Source organism: Saimiri boliviensis, chromosome 5 (assembly GCF_048565385.1).
Source record: "Saimiri boliviensis isolate mSaiBol1 chromosome 5, mSaiBol1.pri, whole genome shotgun sequence".
NCBI lineage: Eukaryota > Metazoa > Chordata > Mammalia > Primates > Cebidae > Saimiri > Saimiri boliviensis.
The window spans coordinates 137133011-137159481 of NC_133453.1; the positions used below are offsets into that span (position 1 = coordinate 137133011).

General features: G+C 39.6%; 1 protein-coding gene across 4 annotated transcripts in view; it reads left to right on the forward strand.

Annotated features, from left to right (window-relative positions):
- CHD2 (chromodomain helicase DNA binding protein 2) overlaps positions 1-26471 on the forward strand; it is a 132161-nt gene that overhangs the window by 31815 nt on the left and 73875 nt on the right. For 3 of the 4 annotated variants that reach the window (XM_039479860.2, XM_074400055.1, XM_010349427.3), the window contains 11 exons: positions 5558-5665; positions 7488-7628; positions 9806-9939; positions 10809-11034; positions 12410-12510; positions 14117-14161; positions 14332-14510; positions 17228-17352; positions 21777-21993; positions 24122-24211; positions 25155-25345. In XM_039479860.2, coding sequence (XP_039335794.1) covers positions 5558-5665; positions 7488-7628; positions 9806-9939; positions 10809-11034; positions 12410-12510; positions 14117-14161; positions 14332-14510; positions 17228-17352; positions 21777-21993; positions 24122-24211; positions 25155-25345 — 1557 coding nt within the window. Of the gene's footprint in view, positions 1-5557; positions 5666-7487; positions 7629-9805; positions 9940-10808; positions 11035-12409; positions 12511-14116; positions 14162-14331; positions 14511-17227; positions 17357-21776; positions 21994-24121; positions 24212-25154; positions 25346-26471 lie in introns of those variants that run through there. The other variant, XM_074400056.1, reaches the window with a different exon arrangement.

The window sequence follows — 26471 nt, forward strand, 5'->3', positions numbered from 1 at the left end:
CGTAAGCCGCTACACCCAGTCATGTATACAGTATTTATATATATACACACACATAATGTTTTATATGAACTATTTGAGACTGAAATTTATAGAATTTTACCTTTTATCACTTTACTTTAAATACGTAAGGCATATTTCTTAAAAATAAGGATATTCTCTTTTATAAGCATAGTACAGCATAGTTTCAACTTAGATTTAAAACATTGCTGATGTACTTTTTTTTTTTTTTTTTGAGACAGAGTCTTACTCTGTCACCAGGCTGGAGTGGAGTGGTGCCATCTTGGCTCACTGCAACCTCCTCCTCCTAGGTTCAAGTGATTCTCCTGCCTCAGCCTCCTGAGTAGCTGGGACTATAGGCACACACCACCATGCCCAGCTAACTTTTTGTATTTTTAGTAGAGATGGGGTTTCACCATGTTGGCCAGGATGGTCTTGATCTCTTGACCTCTTGATCTGCCTGCTTCAATCTCCCTAAGTGCTAAGATTACAGGTGTGAGCCACCATGCCTTGCCTCTGATGTTCTTTTATCTAATTCATATTGCAGTTTTGTCAGTTGACCCAGTAAAGTCTTTCGTAATATTTTTCCATCTCTACTACAGGATCTAGTTGAGGGCTACTTACTGCATTTAGTTGCATGTCTGGTTTCTGTAATTGGGAGCACTTGCACAGCCTTCTTTTGCTTTCAGGACATTGATGTTTTTGAAGAGTGCAGTCTTACAAGGGCCTGTGTTCTTTGGAGAATTATAAAGAGACCAGTTACCCAGTCATGATGTGTATTAGGTGTTTTTTTTTTTGAGACGCAATCTCGCTCTGTCGCCCAGGCTGGAGTGCAGTGGTGTAATCTCAGCTCACTGCAACCTCTGCTTCCTGGGCTGAAGCGATTCCCCTGCTTCAGCCTCCTGAGTAGGGATTATAGGCACCCACCAACATGCCCAGCTAATTTTTGTATTTTTAGTAGAGCCAGGGTTTCACTATGTTGCCCTGGCTGGTCTTGGAACTCCTGACCTCAGGTGATCCACCTGCCTAAGCGTCCCAAAGTGCTGGGATTGCAAGTGTGAGCCACCACATCTGGCCTTTTTTAAAAATGAAAGAGACACGGGGGGTCTCACTTTATTGGTGCAGATATGTGGTCAACCTTGAACTCCTGGGCTCAAGTCATCCTCTTGGCTCTCTTTCCCCAGTAGCTGGGACTACAGGCATGTACCACCAGCTATATTCATATTTTTAAAGCGTGGAAGAAGTTACACAGCACAGGCTAGGCATGGTGGCTCACGCCTGTAATCCCAGCACCCTGGGAGGCTGAGGCTGACAAATCATGAGGTCAGGAGATCGACACCATCCAGGCCAACATGGTGAAACCCCGTCTCTACTAAAAATACAAAAATTAGAAGGGCGTGTGGTGATGCATGTCTGTAATCCCAGCTACTTGGGAGGCTGAGGCAGGAGAATCACTTGAACTAGGGAGGTGGAGGTTGCAGCGAGCCGAGATTGTGCCACTGCGCTCCAGCCTGGTGACAGAGTGAGACTCTGTCTCAAAAAAAAAAAAGAAGTTACAAGTTAGACAGCACAGTGGGCCTGCACAGTATTTAAAATTTTTTTAAATTAGTTGGCATCATTTAATTGAGAGTGCGTAAGAATCTGTGTTTTCAGCTTCTTTTGAGAAAATGTGTTAATACTGGCTCACATAACAGTGACGGACCAGGAATTCTCCATTTTGCTCTGTTCGCAGTTCTCATCTGGCCCCGGTGAGTATTTGAAATTGTAATCTCTGATTTAGAGTCATACAGACAAACAAAACATTGAATTTAATTTAACCAACTCCACACTGTTGGTTAAACTTTTTTTTTCTTTCATGTATTACTTATTAATGTTATCCAAATTTGGGCAGTGTGGTATAAGATTTTTGTTGACTCATGGTCCTGGTGGTTTTGCTATGTTTTTGTGTTTTGAGAAAGTGTTCTACTCTCTTATCCAGGAGGGAGTGCAGTGCTGTGGCACACTCACAGCGCATTGCAGCCTCGACCTCCTGAGCTCAAGTGATTCTCCCACCCTAACCTCCTGAGTAGTTGGATTGCAGGCACACATCACCACAGCAGCCTACTTTCTTAATTTTTTGTAAAGGCTACATCTCACTATGATGCCCAGGCTGGTCTTGAACTCCTTGGTTCAAGCCATCCTTCCACCATGGCCTCCCAAAGTACTGGTATTATAGGCATGAGCCACTGTTCCTGGCCCTTTTCCAGTGTTTTTTATTGGAGATTGTCACAAACCTGTAACAGTGGAAGGGAATCCCTATTAGCCTCAGATTTCTCTTGTTCATTGGAATTTTTTATGAAAGGCATCCTTTTTTGGGGCAATCTACTGAAAATTGAAGAAACAAAAGTAACTACTTTTCTCTTTTCCAGATGTCTTCTAAGTGGAGGAAAAAGGAATTTTCTTCTTAGAGATCGTTAGTAGCAGCCCTTACCACCTCTTGGTCAAAGTTTTGGCTCATTATATTTAAAAGTTGCTTTTGTTCATTTCTTGCTTTACAGTTAATAAGGTTCGATTTGTCTGTCTTAGGATTTGTGTCTGACCACCTGCCTTTTTCCAGTAAAAGAAGAAAATTGTATACGTTTAACTTGTATTTTGACTTTTTCCATGTCTTTTTACATTGCCTTGGGGGCCTCTTGGCTAAAGCTTGCTATTTTTCTCCCTAATTCTCAGAATTCTGGCAAAAATTTAGTTGAGTTTTGTATTTTTATGGAATTATTTTTATGGATATTACAAGTTTCCTTTGATACACAAAACACTTTTTACTTCCAATCTCATATCTTAGACTGTTGTTAATTGTATCCTGACTTAAAATGTATGGCTTAGTGGTGGAGTTGTCATTAGATTTGCCAGTAATCTTATTTCCCATAATAGGCTAGTAATGTAGGAGAGGACAAAAGTTTCCCATGTGGGAAAGCCTTAGACATGGGTGGGGTTGGGAAGTAATTTCTTTGTGACTGATCAGTCACTTTTTTCGCTTTACTCATTCTTCAGAGTGACTTAGTATTGCTAGTCCTTACTATCTTTTTTCTTGTTCTTGGCAATTAAAAGAAAACTTGAAAGAATCCAACCAATTTCAAATACACATACACACACTCAGTCGGGCCTTTTAAACCTCGAGTTTTTGAAATACTCCCAGGCTGTGTAAGCCTGGCTTTAATGTTTCCTGATTCTTTGGTCCTCAGTGAGTTATGATTGCGAGTTGCAGGGCTGAGGGTTGATGATATGGCCAAGCAACTCATTTCCTCCCTGCACTTCAGTTTCCTTCTCTGGAAGGAGAGCTTTGGACTAGTTGATTTGCTAAGGTTTTTTTTTTTTTTTTGCATTCTTATATTGGGAGATTTTAAGTCTTCCTCCTTGTTCGTAAGTCTATAAATCTGTAATTTACCTGGAAAACTCTAGCCTCAACAATGTCCATTCTCTCTGTTTGCTGTCTCCTGTACTTGCAGAGGTAGACCTCATTGGTGGCCCTGGTTTTAGGTTCTCAGTTCCTGGGGGATATAGGGAAGTTAGAATTTATTGGTGACTGTGGGTCTTTCTCATCTGAAGGAATGACTGTATAAGCCCCTTCTGTGGGATAAACTGTTCTGGACCTGCTCCATGGAAGACTGCAGGCTTGTGCTGGGCCCTGCTTACTGTAGACATCTGCCTTTCTTCCTTCCTGGTGATCACCTTCTATTCCTTGGATTCTTAGCAAACATTTATTATAGCAGGCTCTGGGGAAGCAGAATTAGACTCGTACCCGGAGTGTATATAAGAAGGTCTTTGTTTTAAAGAGACCGAAGGATGTTAGGCAGTGCTAACAGGCCTGTCTGTCTTAGCAGAAGCACCCTACTTTTCTGACTGATAGATTAATTGTGCATTCTTTAATTGATTTTTTTTTTTTTTTAACTTAGCAAAGAAACATCTCCATTTGCCTAACTTTGGCTAAACTCTGGTACAAAGGTGAACAAAAAGACTTGATGTACCAGGAGCCATCTACTGGGGAAATGCATATGAAAACAAGCAGTGCTAGTAGAAGTTGAGTAATGCTCATAAAAGTGCTCCACTGACTGTCCATGGAAGGCCTGAATTGTTTTTTTCCCCACTAAGGTCTCTACCAGTTCAGGTATAGGGTGACTGTTGTAGCTTTTAGGAAGGTTCTCAATGTACAGATCAGCCACCTCTTTTCAATATGCTTTCACTATTACTTTGACCTGCTGTCCCATGAAGATTATTGATTTGACTTTGCAATTCTGTAGCTGTTTGTTGTCTTTATTATGACCTCATTCCCTATAAAGTGACCCATAGGCAAAATGGTAATTGTTTTATTTACAGAGAAACCCCAAGCACTTGTCTGTCAGTTTTTTCCCTAGATATTTCACGCCCAGCAGCTATTACATGTTTCTTTCTTCTTCCCTGCAGGTGAGAAATGAGTGAGGTCCCTGCAATATCTTGTTTGATTTTCAAGTAAACTAAAAACCGTTTGGGTTAGGAGGACACCTGTAGCTTATGGCTCTTTCAAGCCTTCTAAGATCTCAAGAAGTAAAGGAACATCTGCTTTATTTAATAATTACTAAAAACCACATCTTTAGCTGAACAGATTATTTAGTTATATGGTAGGTTTATTGTTGAAAAATAATTTTAGGGACCTTGATTAAATGTATTCTAAAGACTTAAAATACCTAGTATAGTGGTTCTCACAGTTTCTACCCAGTATCAGCATTGTTTGAATTTGTTAACATTCATATTTTTTAGGCCCCTCCTGAGACCTGCTACATCAGAAATTCTGACTACAGCCCAGAAATCTTTTCTTTTCTTTTCTTTTTTGTGGGGGAGGGGCAGATGGGGACATGGTTTCACTCTATCACCTAGGCTGGAATATAGTGGCAAAATCACAGCTTACTGTAACCTCAGACTCCTGAGTTCAAGTGATCCTTCTGCCTCCTTAGCCTTCTGAGTAGTACTGTAGGCGTACTCCACCAGGCCTGGCTCAATTTTTAAAGTTAAATTTTAATTTTTGTAGAGGGGGGGCTTGTGTTTGCTTAGGTTGGTCTTGAACTCCTGGACTCAAGTGATCCTCCACGTTGGCCTCCCAAAGCACTAGGATTACAGGCCTGAACCACCTCACTTGGTCTAGAAATACTTTTTAACAAGCCCTTTAGGTGATTCTGACACATTCTAAAATTTTGGAACCACTGATCTTGTGCATATTATGGTTTCCTTTTTTATTTTCTTTTTGCCTTCTCTGCAGTAGCAATATTATGGTTTCAATCTTGTCAATGATAGTAGTAAATTAAAAAAAAAAAAAGCATATATATCCATTGTTATTTATTTTTGTTACCGGAGATAAAATAGCAATAGATATTACGTAGTCCATGAAGGATCACAATTCAAGCTTAAATGGAGCTAGAATAAATCTCTTTTAGCATACTAAAATATGCATGTTCTGCCTTTTAGATAGTCAAATTGAAATTGGTTTTGTCGGCTTATTTATCTTGAATTCTTTTAGAAAAAAATTACTTTGTTTTGCTTTTGATCGCAGAGAAAAATGGAAACGGGAGCCCTCAGAAGATGAACAGGAGCAAGGCACCAGTGCAGAGAGTGAGCCAGAGCAGAAGAAAGTGAAAGCCAGAAGACCTGTCCCCAGAAGGTGCGCTCATTGCTTCAGAGGGGAAGGATGATGTCAGGCTGGAATGGGAGCCTTAATGAGATGCGTTGTGTTTTGATTCTAGGTTTTAGATGTCTGTGGTTCACTTTCACTAGCCTACATTGCAGGGCTTACTGCTGCTTCTTCACAGTCTAGCTTTCCTGGGGGAAACATGTCTTCCACTTCTAGTAAAACTCCGTGTATGTTTGACCAGGGTACAATCTCTTTTTGGAAGAACAAATTGTTTAAAACGATGTTTGCCTGGCATAAAGCGTACTTGAATGATTTATTACCTTGTTCATACAATCTATGTAACATTAAACAGAATGTGATTGTGGCGAGAAGGAGGTGGGCTGGACTAGCAGTAAATAATGCTAATTTCTGATAATACAGATGGCAGCCCAAGGTAGTGATGACAGGAAAAGGGAGTCAGACGACTGACAGGCCCCAGGGAAAATTACCTCCTTGTAGTGCTTAGAATGGGCTCAGCAAACTATGCCCTTTGGGCCAAATATCATCTACCGCCCATTTGTATGGGCTGTGAGCTAAGAATAGTTTTTATTGGTGAACATTTCTAATTTATAGTTTAAGGATAGAGAGCACTAAATTTAAACCCCAGTTAAGTGAAATGTTACCCCTCAAAAACAATTCTGTTCTCACTAGTAGACATATATTACAGTAAATGTACTTAATGATTATTTTATTTTGAATTTCACAAGAAAACTTGTGAAACATTTATTTCCTTTTATTATGTAAGTACCTATATATTGGCCCCATTTTGCCTCCTGGCTGGCAGAGCCTAAAGTATTTACTCTCTGTCCATTTACAGAAAAAGTTTGCCCACCTCTGGCCTAGGACATTGTACTTAACCCCCAACACCAGCAGGGGAATTTGTCAACTGAATTTTATCTTCTTTTATCTCAGTTTAAGCTCCAAGACTGAAACGTCACACTGATTCTTTTAGAATTTTACTCATTATTTATTACATCCTGGATCATCTCTGTAGGTTTGGTTATGAGAAAGGTATGGTAGGTATGAGAGAAAGATAATAAATGTGATCATGAGTTTCCATTTCTCTCCTTCTCTTCTTTCACCTTTTTATCACTGATGGAAAATTTGGGGATTTCCTTGTGGGAGCTTCTAGACTGTGGCTCTCAGTTCTGGCTATCTCCCTGGTCTGTCCAAGTTAATTCTGTGACAGGGCAGGCAGTCTCTTTAGTAGTCTTCCAGGTACATTTTATACACAGACAGTAGAAACTTATGTATAGTTATTTCTTGTGCTTTATTTTCTTCACACAGATAATAGCATTCTATGCTTCTTCTGTATGTTTTTTTATCCTGGAAATCCTTTCATATTAGTATATAGAAAACTCTTTTTCTTTTTTTATGAGTACATAGTACTGTTTAGTTTCCAGTGGAAGACTATTTAGAGTTTTCTTAATCTTTTGTTATTGCAAATAATGCTGTAGTGAATACTTTATTATGCCTGTTCAGTTGTATATCGGTAGGATTAATTCCTAGAAGTAAAAGCCTGCCAAAGAGATCCTACCATGAACATGCTGTATATGTGTTTTTATGAACATGTGTGAAACATTCACATTCTTTCCGATAAATGATTGAGGCTTATCAGCATTAGAATCACCTTCCTGTTGAAAATCCAAATTTCTAGTGATTTAGAATTTCAGGGACTAGGACCCAAGAATATGCATGTTTAACATTCCGCAAGGAAATGTTACATTCTGATGTATGAATGATTGCTCTGGGAGAAACTGTTACATAAAGTAGACAGTGAAGACTTTGCCGTTCCTTTCTCTTCTCATTTTAGAACAGTGCCCAAACCTCGTGTTAAAAAGCAGCCCAAGACTCAGCGTGGAAAGAGAAAAAAGCAAGAGTCTTCTGATGAGGATGATGATGATGACGAAGCTCCAAAAAGGCAGACTCGTCGAAGAGCAGCTAAAAATGTTAGGTACGTTGTGGCCCAGAAGTGTTTCATTGGTGTGATGTGATGATGTAGTTGGTTAGAGTTTGCTTCTCACAAGTCTGGCGCTGTGCACTTGACAGATAAATATGACAACCTATGTCCTAAAGTCATTTTCAGAGATCTGGTCAGCTTTCTTGCAAAAAGCGATTGAGCCATGGGGAGTATGAAAAGGGTAGCAGTAGTGCATTTGAAGCCTTCATTCCTGTTAAAGAACCACCACAAGTCATGTCCTGGCCAGTGGTGACGTTGTGGCATTATCTTCATTTCGTAACTTGTTTTTCATTAAATATGTTAGGATTATATTCCTACTTCTGAATTGCTCTTTGAATCACACACATATTTCCGAGCTTCAGCTTATGTATTACTACTTGAATCTAATTTTATCAAGCTCACTAATAGGATATGACACATTAATAGGAATTACTATTAGTGAAATAAGCCAGGCACAGTGGCTCATGCCTGTAATTCCAACACTTTGGGAGGCCAAGGCAGGCAGATTGCTTGAGCCTGGGAGTTTGAGACCAGCCTGGACAATAGGGCAAGACCCTGTCTCTACAAAAATCAAGAAGAAACCAAGTGTGGTGGTGGCATGCACCTGCAGTCCCAGCTACCTGGAAGACTGAGGTGGGCGAATCCTGAGAGACGGAGGTTGCAGTGAGCTGAGATTGTGCTACTGCACTCCAGCCTAGACAAAAAAGCCAGATCCTGTCTGAAAAAGGAAAAAAAAAAAAGAGAAAATAATGGCACACACATATGCAAACACTAGTAGTTTATAGAAATCAAAGAATATATTTTTTAGAAGATTTTACAGATTTCTTTTGTTCTCCTTAGAGACGATGAAAATGAGTCCTAGAGACGTTAATAACTTATTCAGTGTATCCAATTAATAGTTCCATAGCTAGGACTAGGCTTTGAGTAGGTTAGTATATAGCTTAGCACTTTTTCTTACTATAACTGTACGACATCCAGGATTGTTTTTCTTTCATTTGTTGTTAATATCTGATGGGAAGTTTTTTTATTTTATTTTTTCTTTTTGAGACAGAGTCTTGCTCTGTTGCCCAGGCTAGAGTGCAGTGGCACGATCTCAGCTCATTGCAACTTCTGCCTCCTGGGTTCCAGTGATTTTCCTGCCTCAGCCTCCTGAGTAGCTGGAATTACAGGCACCTGCCACCTGGCTAATTTTTGTATTTTTAGTAGAGATGGAGTTTTACTGTCTTGGTCAGGCTGGTCTCAAACTCCTAACCTTGTGATCCACCCACCTCGGCCTCCCAAAGTGCTGGGATTACAGGCATGAGCCACTTTGCTCTGCCTCTGTGTGTGTGTGTGTGTGTGTGTGTGTGTGTGTGTGTTTGTTTCTTGAGGCGGAGTTTCGCTTTTGTTACCCAGGCTGGAGTGCAATGGCGGGATCTCGGCTCACCGCAACCTCCGCCTCCTGGGTTCAGGCAATTCTCCTGCCTCAGCCTTCTGAGTAGCTGGGATTACAGGCACACGCCACCATGCCCAGCTAATTTTTTTGTATTTTTAGTAGAGACGGGGTTTCATCATGTTGACCAGGATGGTCTTGATCTCTCGACCTCATGATCCACCCGCCTCGGCCTCCCAAAGTGCTGGGATTACAGGCTTGAGCCACCGCGCCCGGCCTGTATTTTTTTTTTTTTAACTGAAGTATTTGTGTTGAAGCTTCCAGCAGTTTGGGAATACTTAAATTTCAGGTTCTTGTTACTGGGAGACAACATACAGGGTTGGAACTTTTAATTTTATAAATATTGCTTCTCTTTTTGCCTGATGAAATAGTAGCAATTTTTTCTTCCTATTTGCTTTTTCTTTTTTTGGTGATAGTTTACTTGTTTACATAACAATCTGATACTAAAAAAATGGAAAAAAGAGAAGTGTCCTCATAGTTTTCTATGTCTTGCTTATATAAATTAGTATAAAATACAGCATTTTGATTTTCAACTACCAGTTAGACTTGCTACAGTTGTTTAGGAGCATGTATCAGTACTTTTAGGAAAAAAAGCAAGCTTTGAGCCCACTGAATGGCAAATCTGTATAACGTGTTTTGGAACCAGAGGGTTTGATTGCTTATTCTAGTGATGGTTATGTGTGGCAGTTTAATTTTGAAGAGATCATTTCTTGTTTATTCGGCATTATTCCTCTTGCAGTTATAAAGAAGATGATGACTTTGAGACGGACTCAGATGATCTCATTGAAATGACTGGAGAAGGAGTTGATGAACAGCAGGATAATAGTGAAACTATTGAAAAGGTCTTAGATTCAAGACTGGGAAAGAAAGGAGGTATGTGTATTTGGGGAGCAAATTACATGTTATATCTGCTCATTAAGGCTCAGAGTTTAGGTATTTTAACTCTGATATGATGAATTTTAGTCTACTGCTGTATTTGTTGTGTTACGAAGTCTTTCTGACCCAGTGTTTCAGAGCTGAGGACAAAGCAATGTGTCCACTATGTCTTTAAGATTTTAAATTAAACTAGTATGGATAAATGTCGATGTTTTATAGGGCAGTGATGTAGCAGAGATACTTGCTAATTCATGTTAAGCAAATCCACCTTTGGTTATTTGTTTCTTAATCTCCTCATGAAAATATCAAACTGGTTAAATACATATTTTGATAATGTGAAGATTTTTAAATATCTAATTTAGATATTTCATAACTAAGTTCATTAAAGAAACCTTTCCATAAAGGAAATATCAAAATAATACTTAATGCTTTTTCTTTTTTCATTCTGGCTTCTACTGAGGTTAAGAGAATTAGCAGGGGACTTTGAGTAGGGAAATTCGGGGGAGGATATTTTGGTGTTCTATCCTTAATTTTGGAGGGAGGGATTTGTTTTCCGAGTTAGTAAGGGACTAAAACAAAAGGATGTTGCTGCTCTGGGTTTTTTTTTTTTTTTTTTTTAAGATAAGGGATTTCTTTGATTTCACCTGCAGATTTTAGAATATGTAAAAGCTGGGTTTACATTTTTAAAATACTCCAAAGTTTAGATTGAGTCCATCCTGTGTTGTTAGTAAGTCTGTGCTTATTTCAAGTTGGGGGTATTTTGATGCGTCATCCAAAAAGGGAGTCTTTAGAGAATTGCTTTCTTGGGAAGCTTTTTAATGTTTGGTGTAATATACTCTCTTTCAAGTGTGCTTAATTTTTTGCAGCCACTGGAGCTTCTACTACTGTGTATGCGATTGAAGCTAATGGAGACCCTAGTGGTGACTTTGACACTGAAAAGGATGAAGGTGAAGTCCAGTACCTCATCAAGTGGAAGGGTTGGTCTTACATCCACAGCACATGGGAGAGTGAAGAATCCTTACAGCAACAGAAAGTGAAGGGCCTCAAAAAACTAGAGAACTTCAAGAAAAAAGAGGATGAAATCAAACAATGGTATATTTTCCATCATGGATTAAAGACATGTATTTGCAGCCTGTGGGAAGGGAAAATTTTAAAGTAATGCATGGAGATCATCTAGATTCTCTCTAGAATCTCAGATTTTGCTTTGATCATCTAAATATGGAGCCATTTACAATTCTATTTTATAAGATCATGACCTGAAGATACTATATTTTAATATATGGTTACCAAGTTTTTGGAGTTAACAATAATAACTAGCTCATGGAGCATTATTCACACATTCTTTCTTTAATTTTCATAATACATGTGTGAGATTTATAGTGTCACTACCCGTTTTATAGATGGGGAGAATACAGCACACAGCAATTTTGTGGGTGGATTCAGGATTTGAACTCTGACACCCTGAGTCCAGAGCTCATTCTCTTAAGCACCTTGTTATCTTCCTGTAGTTAGGCTGGGGTGGCTTAGATGTAAAGAGTTACTATTCTGGAACACTCTGGGTTATGATACACTTAAAACTAAAAATTGTTGTATACAATTTGCAGAAATGATGTGAAGGAAATGATTAGGTAACTGCTGAAACTGTGATAGTCCTCATGGTTTTAGTTTACTTACAGCCTGGACTATGTGGGTACTGCATATGGGGAACTGCAAGTTCTACCTCAAGACATACCTGTCGGTGTGGTGTGATCAGCCTATTTTTGTGTCTGGAATGTAGACAGATGGTTCTAATTCTGGTTTTACTACTATGCAAAATGTGCTACTGTAGTAAATTACATGTTTTTCCTTTGACTCAAAACAAAATATGTACCCTGAGATGGTGAGGTAGGCATGTAAAGCAGTTAGAAATTTGAAATCCTCTGAAATGCAGTAATTCTAATATTAAATTGCTGCTGTTGTCATCTGAAAGGTTTTGGTGCTAAGAATAACTGGTTTTCCAAAAGTCATATTTAATTAATCCTAAAACCCATACCTATATAAGAAAAGGCATATTGTTTTATTGTCCTGATCTGTTTAAATGTATGCATTTGTCAAAACCCATACCTATATAAGAAAAGGCATATTGTTTTATTGTCCTGATCTGTTTTAATGTATGCATTTTGTCATAGGAATCTATCACATAAAATATTTTTAGGTCTTTTTAGACAGGACACATCAGAGAGGCAGGCAACTGATATGTCCTTCTATGAGTCTAAGGTTTTCAGTGTTTTCTAAAAGTGTTGTTGTTGTTGTTGTTGTTTTGTTTTTTGGTAAATTTTCTAGCCTAATTACCAGTAAGGATTACTAAAGGGGCAGATGGGAATAAAAATAGATTTTCTTTTCGACCTTTGACTTTTGCTTTGATGTATTGTATGTGGATCCCCGAACTTCAGTTTATGTGTACTTTTTCTATCTGTCTGCCATCCAGGTTAGGGAAAGTTTCTCCTGAAGATGTAGAGTATTTCAATTGCCAACAGGAGCTGGCTTCAGAGTTGAATAAACAGTATCAGATAGTAGAAAGAGTAATAGGTAAGTGCATGGTAACTCACTTTAGCCATGTTTGAGCTCAAGGAATAATGGCTTTTGCTTTTGGCAGTACTGTAAATTTAAAAAATGTACTTTGGAGACTAGACAGGTCCTTGATTTATTTTAAAGGAGAAGCTAAGAAGATTTGCTGGTAAATTTGGATGTTTGGGGGATGAGAGAAAGAGGTGTTAAGTATGATGTCAAGATTTTTGGCTTAAACATGTGTAAGTATAGAGGTAACATTTACTGAAGTGGAAAGGTAAAGGGAAGAGAGGTGATTGTTGGAGTGGAAACCAGGAGCTAAGTTTGATATTTGTAAGTTTGATTCATTTCTTAGTCATCCAAGTGAAGAGTACAGTGAAGGCTGGAGTGTACGTGAGCCTGGAGCTTAGAACTCTCAATCTGGGCTGGAGATATATATTTGGTACTTTATCAGTATTGAGATAGTATTTAAAGCCTAAGACTGAACAGGATCATCAGTAATAGAGTATCATGCCCGGGCGCCGTGGCTCACGCCTATAATCCGAGTACTTTGGGAGGCAGAGGCCGGCGGTTCACAAGGTCAGAAGATCAAGACCATCCTGGTCAACATGGAGAAACCCTATCTCTACTAAAAATAAAAAAATTTGCTGGATGGGGCAGCATACACCTGTAGTCCCAGCTGCTTGGGAGGCTGAGGCAGGAGAATTGCTTGAACCTTGGAGGCAGAGGCTACAGTGAGCTGAGATCGTGCCTCTGCACTCCAGCCTGGGTGACAGAGCAAGATACCATCTCAAAAAAAAGAAAGGGTATCACATGATAAGAGGAAGTCTGAGAGCATTTCAGCTTTTGAAAGTCAGAAAGAAGCCAGCAAAGGAGACTGAGAGAGAACAGTCAGTGAGACAGGAGGAGAGCTGCCAGAGAGTGGTGCGCTAGAAGGCAAGTGACTCACATAGCCAGGAGGGAGGAAGGGCCATCAGTCAAGGACGATAAGGACTGAGACTGATTTGTGCATTTGGCAATAGCTATGACATTGGCGAAATACATCCTTGGAGTCAGGGGGGTGCAGGCCTGATTAGGGTAGGTTCAAGAAAAAATGAGAGGGGACAGCAAGTATAAACAACTCGTTGGGGGAGTTTTCTTACAAAGGGGAACAGAGAAATTGAGTGTCAGCCTGAGAGAGAGATGAGAACAAGAATTTTTTTCTTTTCTTTTTTTTTTTGAGACAGTGTCTCACTCTGTCACCCAGGCTGGAGTGCAGTGGTGTGATCGTGACTCACTGCAATCTCTGCCTCCGAGGCTCAAGCGATTCTCCTGCCTCAACCTTTCAAGTAGCTGTAATTAATTACAGGTACCTGTCCCCACACATGGCTAATTTTTGTATTTTTAGTAGTGACAAGAGTTTCACTATGTTGGCCAGGCTGGTCTTGAACTCCTGGCCTCAAGGAAACTGCCAGTCTCACCCTCACAAAGTGCTGGGATTACAGGTGTGAGCCACTGTACCTGGTTTTTTTTCCTTTTTTTAAGGTGTGAGGTAGTAGAATGTATTTGCATTCTTATTCACAAAACCTAAAATCTTTCATTCTTCGATATGGTTATAACTTTTCTGTCTTATTTTGTGTTTGTTTAGCTGTGAAGACAAGTAAATCTACATTGGGTCAAACAGATTTTCCAGGTAAGCAAGAAATCTTATTTATAAATGTTGTTCAGTATTTCAGAGCAGTGTATGTTTTGCAGATTATTTTGTTTTGCCACATGATATTGTATTGATTATCCATAAAACAGAATGTCATTTTCACCTTTAATTGACAGTTGCTAATCTGTAAATTTTTGTGTATGAAATAGCTCACAGTCGGAAGCCAGCACCCTCAAATGAGCCTGAATATCTATGCAAATGGATGGGACTGCCTTATTCAGAGTGTAGCTGGGAAGATGAAGCCCTCATTGGAAAGAAATTCCAGAATTGCATTGACAGCTTTCACAGTAGGAACAACTCAAAAACCATCCCAACAAGAGAATGCAAGGTGTGATGATGGTTGGCTTTTGTCATTTCAGGGAGAGTACTACTGATACAAAGGGCTGGTCACGTAAATACTGAGGAAACAGTTACAAAACTAAATGATGATTGCCGTTTTGAAGTGAAAGATGACTTAATTGTGACATTAAAGCAAAAGGAGAGAATGAATTATTTCATGGCCTTGCTGACTTCTTTAATCTTGTAATTTACATAAGTAGAAATAGAAACATTTTGGAGAATACTTGAAAGGATTTAGGCACTTTTATTATTTTTTTTTTTTTTTGAGATGGAGTTTTGCTCTGTCACCCAGGCTGGAGTGCAGTGATGTGATCTCGGCTCACTGCAGCCCCTACCTACCAGATTCAAGTGATTCTCCTGCCTCAGCCTCCTGAGTAGCTGGGATTACATGTGTGCACCACCACATCCGGCTAATTTTGTGTATTTTTAATAGAGATGGGGTTTCACCGTGTTGGTCAGGCTGGTCTTGAACTCCTGACTTCAAGTGATCTGCCCACCTCGGCCTTCCAAAGTGCTGGAATTACACGCGTGAGCCACCACAGCTGGCTGGATTTAGGCACTTTAAAAGAGAAGTGAAGCTAGTTGCAGTGGCTTACATCTGTGGTTTCAGCTACTTGGGAGGCTGAGGTGGCAGGATCACTTGAACACGGGAGTTTGAGGCCAATCTGGGCAAGACTGTGATACCTTTTCTCTAAAAAAAAAAAAAAAAAAAAACCAGAGAGGGAAGTGATAGAAAAGGCGAGCATCTTTGAATTCTAAGTTAGAAATTAAATATATAAACTTATTTGCTAGATTGGCTGTATAAATCCTTTCTTTGTAATGTATTCTATCAGGAAAGTAATGTTTTGGGTCCTCAGAGTGGTAAAATATCAGACAAGGAGTATGTCTCTGAGAAGTTGACATTCAAGTTAATGGCACTAGAATTCTATCTGTGAAAAGCATTTAATTTCAGATCAAAGCATGTGACAGGGAAAGCGTGGTCAGAGAAGTGCCCACGTAGAAGTCTCTGAGCTCCAGTGGTCCTTGAATAGGTTTTAAGAGGAAGTTGTGGTTCTTGAACTGCCTCTGGCCGTCGTGTAATGGATTGATGCTGCTGGCTAGACAGAGAAGAGGGGACCCAGGGTATTGGCCTCCCATGAAAGGTATCAAGAGAAAGATTTGTAAAGTGCAGTAGAACAGCTACATACACTTGAGGGGTGAGGAGAAGAGGAATCATGTTGACAAGTAACATTGAAGTCAAAGTATGTGTGTCTTGGCTACCTTGAAGGGTATTTCAACGTTATCTTCTAGGTACTGGTACCCTACTGAGTGGCAGTATGGAAACAGTATTTTGTTTAGAAAGCTTGTCTAATAGCAGTACATAGGAGACTCTGCAGTAAGTAATTACTAAAGCTGGAAGGTCCAGCTGGTAAGATGTCATCAAAGTCTGAATGAAGAAGTAGTGTGAGGATAAGGGAAGTAACAGTGACATGGAAAGACTGGATGGGAGAACTGTTACGGGGTAGGTTTTGCAGAAGTGGATGGATGGCTGGGTTTTGGAATTGAGAGTAAGCAGTCAGATTCTGTTCACTGCCAGCCACCCTCATAGGAGAGCTGAATCCATCAATATCCTTGTCAAATACTCTTTGGATGATACTTCTCATAATGTGCTCTGTAGAGCACTAATCTTCAGAGAAATGCTTCCTGAAAAAAGACTTCTGGCCATGTAACTTTGGGATACATATCTGAATAAATTTCTCCTGTAAATTCACACTATAGACACGCATTTTAGACTTTGAAAAGTCACGAGTAAAGTAATTTGTGTAACTTTTGATTGGTTGTTTCCTAAACTGATTTGGCCACATAATCCACATTTTATGCAAACCATAGAGACTTGAGTCTCGTTAGAATGCTATCCTTCAAGCCTCTGGGGATGAAAACAACCTTCACTTCAGAAGCTTACTGTTTCTGAAGGGAAAACCAGACTCCCACAATTAAAGGGTTTAAGGTAGGTGGGCTGCATTTCCGAACTTGTAAATCCTGTTACGGTGAAGAGCAGCTGCATTTTAGCATATGACAGCGAGAAACATTGTTTTGTACTCTTTTTTTCTTGTTTGCTTTTGGAGTGCTCTGTCGCCCAGGCTGGAGTGCAGTGGCACAATCTGGGCTCACTGCAGACTCTGCTTCCCGGCTTCAAGTGATTCTCCTGCCTAAGCCTCCAGAGCAGCTGGGACTACAGGCACGCACCACCCTGCCTCGCTAATTTTTGTATTTTTATTAGAGGTGGGGTTTCAACGTGTTAGCCAGGATGCTCTCGATTGCCCACCTCGGTCTTCCACTGTGTTGGAATTACAGGCATGAGCCACTGCGCCTGGCCTGTTTTGTATTCTTTAGAATAAGATAACAAAGATAATTGTGAAAATAGGAGAGTCTCACTGCCATATAATAGAGAAGACATAAAAATAAAGTGCTGTTTAATGATGTTCATAGATTTAATTCAGGAAAGGGGCAAATTAACTAAAAATATTTTATTTCAGGATGAACTAACTCTGGCTTATGGAATATAAACCATGAAGGAAAGGGGTGATGGAGTGGGGTGTTGATTCACACGTGACATTTAAGTTTTTATGCTTTGATGCAGAGCGTGTGAATTGTGGTTAGCATTTTAAAACAGTAGCAGACAGAGAATTTTCTCAGATGTGCGCTTTGTCAATTTTTGTTTTTCAGGCCCTGAAGCAGAGACCACGATTTGTAGCTTTAAAGAAGCAACCTGCATATTTAGGAGGAGAGAATCTGGAACTTCGAGATTATCAGCTAGAAGGTCTCAACTGGCTTGCTCATTCCTGGTGCAAGTAGGTGGAAAAATACGAGTGCAGTTTTCCTTACTGTTTCTGGCTTCTTTATTGTTAGATGCCAAGAATTCTTTTTTTCTTTTTCACACTTCTTATATCTCTTTTTTTTTTTTTTTAAAGACAGGGTTTCACCATGTTGGTCAGGCTGGTCTTGAACTCCTGACCTCAGGTGATCCGCCCGCCTTGGCCTCCAAAGTGCTTGGATTATAGGCGTGAGCCACCACGCCCAGCTCACACTTCTTATATCTCAACCAAGAAATCTTTATATTTCGTATTACAGAAATAAAATATGATTGAGAGAAATTTTTCCTGGGAGTTTTTATGTATAATACCATTTTATTCTGATATGAAGAGTACCTTGTTATTTCAGTATTTGGTGGGTAATTTGTCATAGCCAGAAACCTGTATCATCATGTTACTCATGAGTGTAAATAGTAAGCTAAGTTGCCCAAATCTTTAATGTGGAAGGAATGAGAAGAAAGATGATGTCTTTTTCATGGGTATTTTCTTTTTAGACCAGGGAAACCTTTACATTAATTTCCTACAGTAGTGCTGCAGAGAATGTGATTCCCCTCCTTTGCCCCACTCCCCACCTGTGTGGGCTGTAGGATTATCCTGTTCAGAGGAAGGTTGAACCTGTGAAAGGGTCCTTTTTATAGTGAGACCACGTTAATCTTGGGGGGAGGCGAAAAAAAAAAAAAGAGACAATGCTAGCACTGGAGGTTTAAAGGCACTTTGGGAAGTACCTATAAATTTCCTTCACCGGCTAGGTGCAGTGGCTCATGCCTGTAATCCCAGCCCTTTGGGAGGTCTAGGTGAGTGGGTCAACTTCAGGTCAGGAGTTTGAGACAGGCCTGGCCAACATGATGAAGCCCCATCTCTACTAAAAGTACAGAAATTAGCTGGGTGTGGTGGTGGACACTTGTAATGCCAGCTACTGGGAGGCTGAGGCAGGAGAATCACTTGAACCTAGGAGGTGGAGTTTGCAATGAGCACAGATTTCGCTACTGCACTCCAGCCTGGGCAACAAAAGCAAAACTCTGTATCCAAAAAAAAAAAAAAAAATTCCTTCACCAATTTCAAGTAGTTCCTAATTACTCTGTGCTGGGGGTCCAGTAGTCTTGAGAATTTAACAGCAAACCAATCTAGACATATTTTTCTGTCCTCACGGAACAACGGAGTGTGAAAGGTCCCTTTAATGCCCACCTCCACACTTTTTCTCAGGTGCCCAATGAGGTGCAAACCCTTAATGTTTTCAGTGTTTTAGAGTAAAGCAAAAACCCTTATTTAGAATTAAAAGCACAGGCCTGGGCCACATGGCAAAAGCCATCTTTACCAAAAAATACGAAAACTAGCTGGACATGGTGGCACATTTAGGTAGTCCCAGCTACTAGGGGGCTGAGGTGGGAGGTTCACTTGAGCCTGGGAGGTCGAGGTTGCAATGAGCCATTTTCGCACTATAGCACTTTAGCCTGGGCTGCAGAGCAAGACCTTACCTCAAAAGAGAAAAGAAAAAAAAAAGGACAGCTTAAAAAAAATACTTTTTTCCCCTCAATTCTGAAAAGGTTTCTAGTGACGGAGATGTGTTTACAGTGGCCTTTTCCCAAGTGAACCATCTACTACTTTTTATCCTGTAAAATCTAATATAATATTTAATATTCAGTTGTCAAAATTAGCTGTCTTGAGAAGCTTGTGAGAACGTGGTTCTGATATAATCATTCTAAATCACGTAAAAATGATTTTTCCTTTTAGAGGATAGTGGGACCTAATTCTCCTAAGCAACACTTATAAAGTTAGATGAACTTTAAGGAATTGTATAGTCTAATCCTCTCATTTTGTAGTTGAAGGCTCTTAGGAGCAAAGGTGCCATGTACCTGTCCAGAGTTGCACAGTGTTTTTTGTACAGTACTCGGCCAACAATTTTTTTTTTTTGAGATGGAGTCTTGCTCTGTTGCTCAGGCTGGAGTGCAGTGGCATGATCTCAGCTCACTGCAACCTCTGCCTATTGGGTTCAAGCAAGTCTTCTCCCTCAGCCTCCCGATAAGCTGGGACTACAGGCGTGCCACCACATCCAGCTAATTTTTTGTATTTTTAGTAAAGACGGGGTTTCACCATGCTGGCCAGGCTGGTCTTGAACTCCTGACCTCGTGATCTGCCCACCTCAGCCTCCCAAAGTGCTGGGATTACAGGCATGAGCCACCACATCTGGCCCAACATTTTTAAACTTTATTTATTCTTTCATTTTTAATTTTTTTTTTGAGATGGAGTCTCACACTGTTGCCCAGGCTGAAGCCCAGTGGTACGATCTCGCCTCACTGCAACCTCCACTTTCCAGGTTCAAGCCATTCTCCTGCCTCAGCCTCTTGAGTAGCTGGGATTACAGGCATGCACTCCCATGCCTGGCTAATTTTTGTATATTTAGTAGAGACGGTTTTGCCAGGTTGTCTAGGCTGGTCTTGAACTCCTGACCTCAAGTGATCTGCCTGCCTCGGCCTCCCAAAGTGCTGGGATTACAGGTGTGAGCCACTGCGCCCAGCCAGCATTTTTTGCTTTAAACTAAAGAAATAAAAATCAATTGAAAAGAGCCCAAGCAGCCGTTAAGCCCTGGTCACAGGAATGTTACATTACATAATGTGCTATTTTGGTCTGGTTCCAGAAAAACAGGTGAATCAATTCAAGCCACTTTAGTCTGTATATGTAAACAATGGCATTTTTAAGGATCGGGAAGTACTGGAGAAACTTAACTGTGCTTCCCCCTCAGTAGTGTTGAAAAGATGAGAGAAATGAGAAGGAAATTACTCAAAGGAATATACCTTATCTAAACGGTATAGAAAATTAAGTGTACCTGAGATGTATAGGGATATGGCTTCCTCATTCTCACTTCCCCAAGTGTGATCTTTTTTGTTCGTTTATTTTGCTCTTAAAACTAGCTATTTTTTTTTTTGTTAGAACATCAGGTATTTTTTAGAAATTGTCTCTTTTTGGTGAATTAAATGTCTTGTTTTTCGAATCAGTTAGGTTGCCTTTAACTTGCATGTTACTTTTAGTTCTCTCTGGTTTGCTGGTTAAGCGTGTGTTATATACACTTGCAAACTTTCAGTGCCCTTATTTTCAAGAATCTTTTCCTAATAGTTGCAGTCTGATATCTTACATGTAATCCTGATTTCCTGCCAAGTGACTCTGTTCTATTTTTCAAATGTATTTTCCTAACTCTGGCTGTTTGTTCAATTAAAAAATTTTTCCTTATTCTTTTTCCATTAATATCCTGTTGAAATCTAGCCCACTTTATAGAGAAGTGTTTCCCAAAGTGTAGTGGTCCCCAACCTTTTTGGCACTAGGGACCAGTTTCTTAGAAGACAGCTTTTCCACAGACTGGGGAGGGAACGGGGTGATGGTTTCAGGATGATTCAAGCACATATATTGTATACTTTATTTCTATTATTACTACATTGTAATATATAATGTAGAATCAGTGGGAGCCCTGAGCTTGTTTTCCTGTAACTGGATGGTCCCATCTGGGGGTGATGGGAGACAGTGACAGATCATCAGGCATTAGATTCTCATAAGGAGAGCACAGCCTAGACCCCTCACATGCACAGTTCACAGTGAGGTTCATGCTTCTGTGAGAATCTAATGCCACGCTCATCTGGGTGGAGCTCATGTGCTAACACGAGCAATGAGGAGTGGCTGTAAATAACAATTAAGCGTTCCTCGCTTGCCCGATGCTTACCTGCTGCTTTGCAGCTGGGTTCCTGAGGGGAATTCCCTGGTCTAAGAAACACCTGAATCAGAATCTCCAAAGGTCTTTGTTGAAAATAGAGTTCTGAGCCCTTTTCCACATACTCTAATTTAATAGGTCTACGGCGGGATCTACAAATAGGATCTGTAGCCTGCCCCTGCTTTAGACTAAAGTGTGTTTAAAGTAAGCCCCCTCTGCACCTATACATGTAGGTCTAGGAAACTGTGTATGTATGTGGCATTAAACAACCCAGTGGCAGGCAGTAAATTGGGGTGGGCCAGCTACAGGTTTCACCAGCAGTGCTGATAGCTTTCTCTGTTGATGGAGTCCAAGGTTACATGTTGTCTTCACTTTTTACAAAGCCTGTTTTCTCTGTGATACAGAATAGCCTATGGAAGGTGATGTGAAAAGCCTAAGTCAGGTAAAGGAAAGCCAAAGGTAAAAAGTCTGACAAGGCTCTCATAGTAACCCAGGTCTAAATAGATGCTTGTTATTCTGCTATTTATGGTTTATACTTTCTTCCTTATGGAGGAATCTGAAGTAATTGCAGATGAGAGGAAATACATTTGAGGCTTATGAATGACACTTTGCTTGGCTGTTGGTGTGAAGCATTGATGTCATTGCTACTTATGCATATTCTATTTTTTGGTGAACTAATGATTTGCTTTTATTTTTCTTTCCGCAGAAATAACAGTGTAATCCTTGCTGATGAAATGGGCCTAGGAAAGACCATCCAGACCATATCATTCCTTTCCTACCTGTTCCACCAACACCAGCTGTATGGCCCCTTTCTTATAGTCGTCCCTTTATCCACCCTCACCTCATGGCAGAGAGAGTTTGAAATCTGGGCACCAGAGATTAACGTAGTGGTTTACATAGGTGACCTGATGAGCAGAAATACGGTGTGTAAACAAAAAGAGCTGGGATAGAATCTGTGTTATAAACGTAATTTGGAAATTGACTTAAAGCGTTTAGTAGATAATTAGTAAAATCCTTGGTTATTATTCTGATACTGTGCTATGTTCTCAATATTTGGAGATTTATCTATCACAAAAGTACACTCAGATGTTCTTGAACAAATATGCTTATTATTTAAAGAAAAGCGCCGGGCGCGGTGGCTCAAGCCTGTAATCCCAGCACTTTGGGAGGCCGAGGCGGGTGGATCACGAGGTCAAGAGATCGAGACCATCCTGGTCAACATGGTGAAACCCCATCTCTACTAAAAATACAAAAAATTAGCTGGGCATGGTGGCGTGTGCCTGTAATCCCAGCTACTCAGGAGGCTGAGGCAGGAGAATTGCCTGAACCCAGGAGGCGGAGGTTGCGGTGAGCCGAGATCGTGCCATTGCACTCCAGCCTGGGTAACAAGAGCGAAACTCCGTCTCCAAAAAAAAAAAAAAAAAAAAGAAAAGCAATAGCAGTACATGAATGGGAATCTCTTAGCTGGGTTGCAATATTAAATTTTTCTTCTCTCTGCCCTTTTTACTTCGAATACTGCTTTCGATGAGATTATAATATGGAGTTAATACTTTGTAATGTTAATATTATTTTTGCTATTTCAGTAAACAGAAATTGCTGAAAATAAACATTCTTCAAATGTCTTAATTTCTTAAAACAGTGAGGTTGTATAACTTACAGAAAAGGAGTAAAAGAAAGGCAAAACAAGCTATTTTAGGGGGCTCTTTTATTTCTTATTTAGAAACAAGAATTATTTACCTGTTACCAAACTTGATTTGGGCATCATGAATTTAGAACAGAGTGACTTAAGTTTATCTTTGTTTAGCAGATCTTTTCTTTATACTGACTTTTAAAAAAAGCACCTACTAGGTGCCAGACTGTGTGCTGGGTGCTTTGTGTATAATACCTGTAATCCTCATGATAGTCTTCAGAATTGATGCATCCTTTCCTACTGACTGATGAAGGATCGACTCAAGAGAGTCAAACACATGACCCTAGCAAGCAAGAATCTGGCAGGGCTGGATTAGGGCACAGGTGTTCTATCTAGTCCAGAGCTTTGCTCTTTCATTACTGTATATAAACTATTTCTGGAAAATTGCTTGCAATAAGAGCAAGCCATCAGCAATTTTCAAACATTTGAGTTGTATGTTATAATCTTAGATTTTTATGCTAATTCAAATTTATTTTTATTAAATACTTTCATTAAAATTGCATCACTTACCCCTTGGCTGATTTCATTGCCCTAACTTTGAGTTTCTAATTTTAGCTTTGTTGAATCATTTGTTAACTATTAAGAAAAAAGAGAGAAATTTTTAGGTTTACAAACTAGTTTAAAGCACTGCATTCCAAAGATGAATGCAAAGAAAGAAAATGAACTCTTAAAAAAATGTAGACTCAGAGTTTTCTTTGCTGTCTCCAGTACTCCTTTTCTTTGTTCTCTTTAACCCCACGTGGTGCAGTCATCTGCAGGCACTTACTGTCTTCTTCTCCAGTTCCTAACTTGACAGCCAAACTGCAAGAGCTTTGTCGTGAGCCTTCATGCTTGCTGAGTGTCCAGCATGTTTGTGTTCTTTTACATTGATGTTATTATTCGTATTACATTATATTTTCATCTTATAAGCCTCCCTTTTAGTTGGGGGGACACATTTCTCTGGTCTGTGGTCGATGAAATTCCAAACGTTGGAATTTGTTTTACTTGTTAATACATGTGTTTTCCTATTCAAAAATTAAATAAATTGTATTAATTTCTAGGGATCTGGGAGATCCCTTGTTGAGTTTAAGTCACCGGGGTTCAATAGCTGATGAAGTACATATTCTTCGTTAGATGTGTTCCAGGAGGCCAGTTCTGATTCTGGCCGTAAACTTTTTGCTGTTCAGTGGTCAGTGTTTTAATTCTAACTCCTGCTGCTTTACAGTTTGATTGCTTAGGTCATTTTAGAATGAGATATTCATCAAATTCTAATCAGATTTATTTTTTATTTGGCATGTTTCTGTTACATCTATCACAAGACTTATGTGGTATAGAAATGTAGAAGTAGAAATTAGGTCTTAATTATGCTTTTTTTCTTACAGATACGGGAATATGAATGGATTCATTCCCAAACCAAAAGATTGAAGTTCAACGCACTTATAACAACATATGAGATCCTCTTAAAAGATAAGGTGTGTAATTAATAACTGAAAGGCTAAATCTTTTCCAGTGCGATTTGTCTAAATGGTAGGATCTGTTACTTTTATGTGGAGCATGTTAAAAATAAATACATAAACGTTAAAAATAAAAACAAATGGTAGGGTTTGTGCCTCCTACTTGCCATGTTACTTTTCTTCTCTTATTTCAAAAAGCAGGCAAATGAACAACCAGAAAAATTACTCAAATGATATTAAGATTTTAAATAGAAAACAACCTTATAGATGAGGGGAACTTAGGTCACCAAGTCCAGTTGAATTACACAGAATGAAAGGGAATTGAAGTCAGTAACTTACCTGAGATGATTGTCAGTTATTGGATGCCGTCTCAGGTATTTTGCCTTGAATGTCATCTTGGACATTTCCTATTGTATCATTGTTAAGGCATTTCTCCAGAAAAGATGATGTGAATGATCTTTGTGAGGAGGACAGAAATAAGTAGCTCTTTATTATCGCCTTTCTACTAAGAAATGTATGTGGTGGGTAGATCCCATTGGTATTAAGTGCAAACGAGTTCAGTTTGGTGGCTCTTGGTGTTTGTGTGCCTCAGGGTTGGGGTGGAGAATAGGCAAGAGAAGGACCATAATTACGAGGAGAATACAGAATCATGTGGTATTTGTTTTTTTTTATTTTTGCCCGGCATAGCAATTTTTGTTTTCTTGCTGTGGGGCATGCAGTAATAGCTGGCTTAAGAGGCCCACCTGTACCTTTTAGATGATGATACTCTTATTTCAAATAGCTACGAATCTGGCAACTAACAGAATAAACAGAGGAGTCCTAATACATGTTAAGTCAGTGAAGAATAAATGTGTCTATTTATACCTTTGTGATGGTATTTATACAGAGATAATTAACTCTTGAAAGCACTTTTGGGTTCCCTTCTGACCTGGTGGCTCGTTCTGTTTTGTTTTTACTTTAGACTGTGCTGGGCAGTATTAACTGGGCCTTTCTGGGAGTGGATGAAGCCCATCGGTTGAAGAATGATGACTCTTTGTTATATAAAACTCTGATTGATTTCAAGTCCAACCATAGGCTCCTGATTACGGGGACCCCTCTTCAGAATTCCCTCAAAGAGCTCTGGTCCTTGCTGCACTTTATTATGCCGGAGAAGTAAGCTCCTTCCTGTGTATTTCAAAAGATGCCAGAATGTCTGAAATGCCAATGCTTTGTAACGTTCTTAGTGGACCTTAGGGAAAACAGATGGCATGGTTTGGGGAAAGCAAAGCATCAAATGGAGGCAGGGATGGCAGTAGTAAAATGTTTCATGATCAAAGAAAGAAGGCATAGAATTTAGCCTGTTAGAAGGAAAGCGGTATTGTCTGCCAAACAATACTGTTGAATTAGTGCACTTGGGAAATAATTGTTAAAATTGATAACATCAGACCTTGTCACTGTTGGTATAGGATAATCAGTATAAGTAAAATGAAGTATACAAGGTACACAAACACTAAAAAGTATGCTACACCCAAATACCTGATAGCCAAAGCATCAACTTTACATCTTATTTGGATATTATTAAAGAACTGTGGAATGTCTTATTGAAAAGATTTTTATGGGAGAGATGATATGCACATTTCATAAAACTTAGAATTACCCAGTGGTATTCAGTGATAGGTAGAATAAAATCTAAATTCATTAATTTGGAGGACCCCACTCAGTCTGGCCTCTTGACAATAGTCCGACTCCTCTCATCCACTTTTTACGTCACTCATTATGCTTCAGCCATTCTGGCCATCTTTCTGTCCCTTAAACATGCCAAGCCATTACTATTTCTTCTTGTCCAGAATGCTGTTTCTTCTTATCTTCACATGGCCAGCCACCTTAATATCTCAGCTCATCTTATATGACCACCTCCTTTCAGAAATCTTTGCAGATTGCCTAACCTACAGTAGCCCTTTAGACCTGCTTATCATCCCTAACCTGTTTCAGTTGCTAGATAGCATCTCTTTTTAAATTTATGTTCTCATCCATCTCATGTCATTAAATTATTCATGAAAATCCCAGGAATTTTGTTTGCTTGATTCATTGCTGGTTTGCATTGCCTAGAATAGCACCTGGTACACAGTAAACAATTCAGTTAATAGTTGTTCATTTGATAGGTATATGCTCTACAAATTTTTTTTAATTCAGGAAAGATTCGAGTATTTGCGGCATGTTCTGGAGCAAAACATTTTAGCCCATTGAAGAATGTAGAGATGGTCTCTTTCCCTGTGCATCATGAACTTTCTGAAAACCA